This window comes from Belonocnema kinseyi, chromosome 7 (assembly GCF_010883055.1).
Source record: "Belonocnema kinseyi isolate 2016_QV_RU_SX_M_011 chromosome 7, B_treatae_v1, whole genome shotgun sequence".
Lineage (NCBI taxonomy): Eukaryota > Metazoa > Arthropoda > Insecta > Hymenoptera > Cynipidae > Belonocnema > Belonocnema kinseyi.
The window spans coordinates 27,117,379-27,124,927 of record NC_046663.1 but is presented as its reverse complement, the minus strand read 5'-3'; the positions used below and the strand labels follow the sequence as shown (position 1 = coordinate 27,124,927).

The window sequence follows — 7,549 nt, the reverse complement described above, 5'->3', positions numbered from 1 at the left end:
TTTTTCATCATGTAGATATTCCGTCGGATTTCTCGCCAACCAGTTCCACCGACAGAGACAGGAAAGTCGGCCTCCTTCACGAGCCGGGGACTTGGCAGACCTTCCTCCAGACTCGAAAGTCTCGTCGCTCACCACCACCCCCATCTTCGCGGTCGCCTCTCGACCTTTTTCGACGATATGGCTTGCAATCAATGCGGACCAGTATCGTTAAACGCTTACTCATCTGGGAGCGTCCTTTCAACCTTATTTCTGATGCTGCCCTACTGACGCATTCGTACCGTAGTCCGTGTGCACAAAGAGTGAAACTTCATGATCTCACTCTAATTGGACTCTCTTTTCGTTGACCCCGTCGATTTCACATCTCCGGGCTATCGTCACCCAACTCAGACATTTTAATCCTTTCTGCCACACGCCTCACACCCCTCTGTTAAAACTGTCTTCATATTCAATCCTTTAACTTAAAACCTCCGAGCAGCATTATTGAAAGTAACAACGTTTTTATAGGTAACCCACGTCCGCTGGGCGACTATTTACGTTGTTTCCCCTCAAATAACTTTGATGAATCATGAGCTGTTGCCTTTGTTAATCAGCAGAATTGGGTAAATAAATAAAGGATTGTTCGAAACCTTCATTCAAATATCGAAAGTCTTTATTATTGACATTAAAATATTAATGTACTTAGTTTTGTATTCGATTAGGTGCACTTTGAGTCGATAAGAATCCTCTGGCTTCAGTTCCAAAAACGCCTAAGCCAAGTCTAGAGACGGCGAAAATCTCACCACCCTGATCGGCATTTGGACCTCTTTGACGAGGACCAGATCCTAATGTTGTTACATATAAAGTACTGCCGTCAACACCTCCGAAAGCACATGCAGTGACTGCGTGTGCAGGTATGGGAATAAATCGATGCACTTGTTTTTCATATGGATCAATTTCAAGGACCTGGAAAAGTTAAAAAATGTTTTTTTTTTCAAAGTTTCATTTTTGAAAATATCTTAAAAGAGAATGAATCCTTACTCCTGAACCTCCAATAAGAGGCACCCAGAGCCAATCTCTGACATCAGTTGTCATACGACCCATATGGCACTGCGAGCCATTGATACCATATTGATGGAACTGATTCAAGTCAAAGATAGTTTCAACGAAATCTAAAAGAAGTGATTCAAGTACGGGTTGTATCATAAAAATTTACATTTCCACTGATTGGAGAATATGGAAAACTCGAAGGAAGGAATGTTGCCAAATTCAAGCAAGTAATTAAAAATGGAGTCTGAGTTCAAAGGTATTGATAAAGAATGTTGCATTTTTGTGCAGAATAGAGCTAACAAAATAGTCCAATTTTCTACAAAAGTGATGGATTTTTGATGAACGAAATTAATTCCGAATTAAAACAAAATATAATGATTTTCAACAAAAGTGTTGAGTTTGCAAACAAGGAAGATTTTTCTATCAATAAACTAAAGAAATAACCTTCAAAATGTTAAGTTATTAATTGATAGACGAATTATTGGAAAAAAGTGTTAAATTTACAACCCAAAAATATGCATTTTCTAGCAAAATAATTGCACTTTAGAATTGAAAAGAAACTTAATCTTCAACTACAGCAAAACAGAAATTTCCAACAAAATTGCTTGATCTGCCAACCAAAGTAATGAACTTGAAAATAAAATTATACGTGTTCAATTAGAAAACTGAAAATTTAAAAAAAATAGTTGAATATTTAACAGAACAAGATAAAGGTTTAAATAAACATGAAACATTTCAACTGTAAGATACTAAAATAATTTAGAGAATGTGAACCAAATCGTATAATAAAAAAAATTTTTTTTGAATAAAATGATGACCAAAATTAATACCGATGAATATGAGAAAATATCTAAAGGAATAAAAAGTAACAGTAAAATTTTAATTTAAAACTTTGAGGTTATATCACATACGATTTACTCTTTCGTTACTAAACAAATTACTGAATAAGTCTGAAATCACTTATTAATCAGTGAATTGTCTAACTGCTGTTTCAATCAGTGAATTAAGCACTGATTCATATTCAGAGACGGAAACGAAAATTTTGTATTTAAATCTTACTTTCAAGAACTCCGTTAATTAGGTCATAAAGGTACAATTGGATTTTATTTGAAAGAGCATCATTGTAATAGACTTTGGTTGGTTGTCCTCTTTTAATGAACCAGCTAATTCCATTGCTATAATTATTTCCCTCATGCCTATGTGGTCTAAGATTCGGTTTGTTAAACTGCTCCGTAAGATGCGGTGGAAAAATCGGATTGTAAGACCACACACTTCCACGAGGTGGTCCTCGATTGTTCATCGTACCTGTAATATAATATAAAAGTTTGTATATAATAATCACCCAAAGGGAAACAACTCTGGTGATCCACTGGATCGATCGGTAACCCGAACGAGTAAGCAGGTGAAATTCCGTTGTAGTTTGTACTATTTCCAGGCTTCTGTGATAATACTCTCCTGAGCCAGAATCACAGTGAAAACAAAGTGTGGTAATTTCGTACAACCACTGCGAGCTAGATGAAAATCCCTTCTTCAAATTAGATGGAAACAAATAATCCGAGAGTATTTACTGTGAAAAATTGCTCGTAATCCGATGTAATCGACTTTTGAAATTAAGTTATCCAACTTCGTTCGGAAGTTATTCAAGCATTTCATACTAATCCACTTGTTATCCGCTTACATGACGAAGTAATCTACTGCAGTCTTCTTATACACAAATCATTTAAAAAGTTCCGTGACTGATTTTTTTCTAAACGTGCTTTAGTGCTTTAGTCGCTTATGTGCACTGTACGTTTGAAATAATTTAAAAAATTTTGTTTGTTACAGTTTGAGTGATGGAACAAGGAGCAGCAATTAAGTTTTGTTTTCAACTAGGAAAAAGTGCATCAGAAAAGAATAATATGTTATAAAATGCTTACTTAAGTGGCTGCATAGTGCAAAGCAAAGTTTTCAAAAGGTGCGCGCGTTTCACGGATGGCCGGGAATTCCTTCAGGACGATCCGAGAGAAAAGCAACTACTTCAAGCGTCACGGATTGGAATGTAAAACATGTGCGTGCACTCCTTGCAAACAATCGTCAAATAAATATTAAAATATCATTGCAAGAGAGCTTTCGTTTGATGAGCTGATGAGAGCCCTAATTTGGAACACGTTAGAATACTTTTTTTAAAGTCGGACTGTCATTAGCACGTTACAGGAAATTTGTTGCCACTCAAATTTCTACTTACCCTTACACTTGCTTTGCTACCCGTATATATTAGATTGTAAATTCTTCATTTTTGTCTCAAAATTCGCATACTCGATAAAAATTCCGCTTTTATAAGGTAAATTTCTCTTGACAGAAAATGTATCGTTTTGTTTGCAAATTTATTTCTCTTTTCAAAAATTTAAGTGTTTTATTAAAAATATGTTTGTTCAATCATTGCGTTTTTTGTTGAGAATTCATCTCTTTTGGTTAAAAGTGAACACTTTTGTAGATAGTTCAATAATATTGGTAAAAACCATTTTTTCAGTTGGTCAAAAACATATTTTTTACCATATATATTTATCTAATGCACTTGACAATTCATAACTTTAGTTAAAAATGCATTTACTGACTTACAATGCAACTTCTTTGTTGCAATTTTATGTATTTTCCTGAAACTTCGCCTTTTTCGAAAAAAACTTAATCTCTAGTTTTGACCTTTTATATATTGTTACATACTTTTTAATGATTATAGATAGTATGTTATATTTCACTTAATTAATTTTTTCAGAGTAATCTAGTACCGATGGACCGTATTTGTCAGAGTTGTTTCATTCTTTTATTTAGTCTAAAGTCTAAACTTCAATTCAGTACATTTTTCTTACCAAACCATAGTCTGCCATGCGGGTCGATAGTTCCATAACTCATCCTGTCTTCATGGATTTCATTCTCGCCGACTGGAACCCCCTGGGCGTCTTGAACTATTTCGAAGAAAGGAGCTACAGAATTTCGGTGACTGTTCCATGTAAGAAATGCGAGTTTCTTATCATAAGACACCAAATATAGATGGGGAATATTATGAACAGGAACAGCAAATGATATGAAACCGGTGCCTATGGAAAAAATTAGTCAAAGTAAGTGCTTTAGGCCTAAAATAACCGAATTCGTAGCCTATTCAGAAGTAAATAAGTCGCTCAAACCTTTCCCTCCAATACATTCTTTTCCCTACTATCTGTAAATTTTTTTTAATCATACATTTTTAACCATTTTATTAAAATTTCATGTGTGTTGTTAAAATTGTTTTTTTTTCTTTATTATAAAGAAATTATTCTTCTCGGTTCATAATTTATTTACTTTTGTTTAAAAATGCATTTCCTTTGTTGAAAATTTAACCATTTAGTATTAAATTCGTTTTTAAAATTAGAATTTTTCGAAATACAAATTTATATGTATATACTGTGACGGGGTATTTTAGACCCCGCACAAAAACGTTAAAATTATAGTACTTAGCTTCCAAAAATTCATTGGGGAAATGAATTCATAGTGACGAATCAAAATTGTAATATTTCCGAATTTCAAACTTAGGCATTCCTTATCAGATAGATGATATTTTTTGCTTAGTTTTCATATAATACCTTGTTTCATATTTTGCTAAGTTGAATTTAAATGAAATGAACTACCAACCACAACAATAAACCTATTAGATTCTGCATTATACGGAAGACTAAGCCATGTACCAAGAATAGGAAGGTTCCCAGCGCATGCGCAGTACATAAAATTCCCACTCGTACAAGAGTGCTGGGAAAGACAGGATCAAGCCGTAGGTCACCTACCATAGAGAAAAACGAACCTGTCAAGTACTATGGCACGCGGACTTAGAGGTTAATTATACCCGATTTAAATCGTGCGCCAACAGCGATCTATTAATGTCGCTGCGCCGGGCAAGCGCAGTAGCTCAACATGCCACAGTTGGGATTATTGTATGTAAGCAGAGGTTTCACTGTATTTGGTTAAAAAGTCATTATTTGTTTCATTCCATTGGTTACAAATCTAACTATTTTATTTAAAATACGTCTTTTTATATAAAAAGTTAATATTTTAAAGGATAATTTGAATATTTCATTTTTTAATATCCACTTTTTACAATAAATATTTCATTATTAGGTTGAATCTTCATCCGTTTGGTTCGAGTATTTAGCTTTTTTATACAAAATTTTGTTCCGAAAAATTGAAAGTTAATTCGTTGGAAATTCGTTTTTTGAAATTAAACATTAATATCTTAACCTAAAATTTAACTGAAGTACAACTCTGATACTGGACTGATTTTGGGGATGACCTTAGTGGGTAATTACTCAGATAGACGGCCGCTTGTAGGAGCGCAGCTCCTTTTACTCCTATCTGCGGTGCGGCGCTTTAGTAAAATCAAATTATTTTGTACGATCTTTTAATTCCCCCTTTCACATCGTCCTATGTATTTCTGAATGACTTATTATACAAATATTTATTGCTGTTGTCTATAAAAGTTTAAAAAATAAATTTAGGCAGCCCTATGCATATCGCCCTCACTTTTCTGATTTTCTAAAAGTCTGGCTAGTGAATTAATCCGACAGTTGGCCCTCCAAACAGGACGGCTGACATTTGGATTGTTTTGCATGAGCGATGCTTTCAAATAATTACTTTTATCTCGTACCAAATATCTTTAAATGACTTTTTATTTGAAAAAATTAATTTCGACAGAATATGAGAAAATATTTGAAAAGACGTCGAGAATTATACAAAAATAATTTCGGGCATTTTAAGCGTTTTATTTTTTTAGATCTAATAAAAGTGTTTGAGCAGTTTTAAGATGATACCAATTTTTTCTTAAGATTCCTGAAAAAATTTGAAATGATTTCTAATTTAAATTATAATTTTAAGTGAATATTTAAAATAGATTTTCAAGCAATTTCTAATGTTATAATAACAATTAAATAATTATTAATTTGTAAGGATCTAAAATTGAAATGATTTTAATTCCAGTTTGAAAAGTTTTCAGTTTAAAAAAATAAAGCTCTCAATTTTTAAAGCTTCTCACTAAAAATTGTTCAAAAACATAATTTTAAAAATCTACAAATTTCGTAATTCCTTCTTTAATTTAAATTGAAAATGAGACCGTGGCTTTATGTAATTTTTTTAAATCTTTGCTTTGCACAATTTATAGAAGTTTACAATTATTTATTTATCGAGCAGCTAAATTGAACAAATTTTAGAATTTGTCAAAAATTGTATAGAAGTAACAATTCTATATAATTTGCAACAATTATAAACTTATAAATTTCAGTTATAATTTAATAAAAAACACACAATTATTTATTATAGAGTACACAATTTTAAATCTCAGAATGCTGATTCAAATACTTAATTTTACCACTATTCAGCTGTCAGTTTCTCTGACGATTTTAGAATAATAAATTACTTTTACGCTAATATTACTAAAAAAAGATATTTCCGATCAAAATTTAGAAACAGTTTTAAGTTTTTGATTATTATAAGCCTTTCTCCATTGCATTGCAATACAAATATCAGCTGTCCTAATTGTAGTGCCACACTGTAGGGCAAAAAAAACGTTTATGAACAAATTGATTTTCAGAAGACCATTATTATCCAATATTTACTTTTTTTTTAAATAAAAGCTACTAAAATTTCACATCGAACTGTCGTGGTCGATTTTTAGCTTTTGTCTATTTCATAACAAAAATGAAAAAAAGTAGACTTTGGATGTACACCGGTTTAAAAATGCTTTGATTCAATCAAGAAAGCTCGAAAACTGGAAGGAACTATTAAAAAAATATATGTTAAAAACGAAAATGTAAAAAAATGCATTGCATTTGTTTTGAGCAAATAAGTGAATGAAAATGGGTTCGTGGGTATTGGCGGCAATTCGTCACTTGATTCGCACTAAATTTGATCAATTATGGACAAAAATTTTTTAAGTGGAATGCACCATTCGGCTATTTCTGGAGGTAGAAACTTCATTTTTGCGATGTAATTAACTGAAAATGACTAATTTCTGAATTTTTAAGAACATTTTAATGACAATGAGCCATTTATTATTGTAAACAACAATTTTGAAGCCAATTCTTATCATTTTATGTATTTAAAGTATAATAGCGCTTTTTCACGGAATTAACAGCCAGTTTTTCAGCAATAATTTTTTGATATAAACAGATAACATTCGATAATTTTTTAAGCAAACTTAATGAACAAATGCACTATTTGGCTATTTTTCAGCATTTAAACTTACTCTTTTTGTGTAATCAACTGTAGATAAGACATGTTTCAACTGTTTTTAATAGTGCGATAACGATCCACTATTTACAATTATATTAACAATGATCAATTTTTAATAAAATAATGGCCAGTTATTATTGCTAAGTAGTTTTAATTATATTCCACAAAAAAAAATAGTTTAAAATTGCATTAGCCACGAAAAATTTATTTACTAAATTTTTAATAAAAATAAAAATATTGGCTCATTATCGAACTATCAAAAAAATTAATGAATGTGTTATCCACAGTTGAT

General features: G+C 31.7%; 1 protein-coding gene across 1 annotated transcript in view; it reads right to left on the bottom strand.

Annotated features, from left to right (window-relative positions):
• Nucleotides 1-678: 678 nt before the first annotated feature.
• The window catches only part of LOC117176388 (putative sugar lactone lactonase YvrE), an 18,399-nt gene continuing 11,528 nt past the window's right edge, over nucleotides 679-7,549 (bottom strand). The window contains exons 2-5 of the mRNA XM_033366628.1: nucleotides 3,873-4,100; nucleotides 2,086-2,331; nucleotides 1,018-1,148; nucleotides 679-942 (exon numbers count right to left, since the gene is read on the bottom strand). Of these exons, the coding sequence (XP_033222519.1) occupies nucleotides 679-942; nucleotides 1,018-1,148; nucleotides 2,086-2,331; nucleotides 3,873-4,100 (869 nt within the window). The remainder of the gene's footprint in view (nucleotides 943-1,017; nucleotides 1,149-2,085; nucleotides 2,332-3,872; nucleotides 4,101-7,549) is intronic.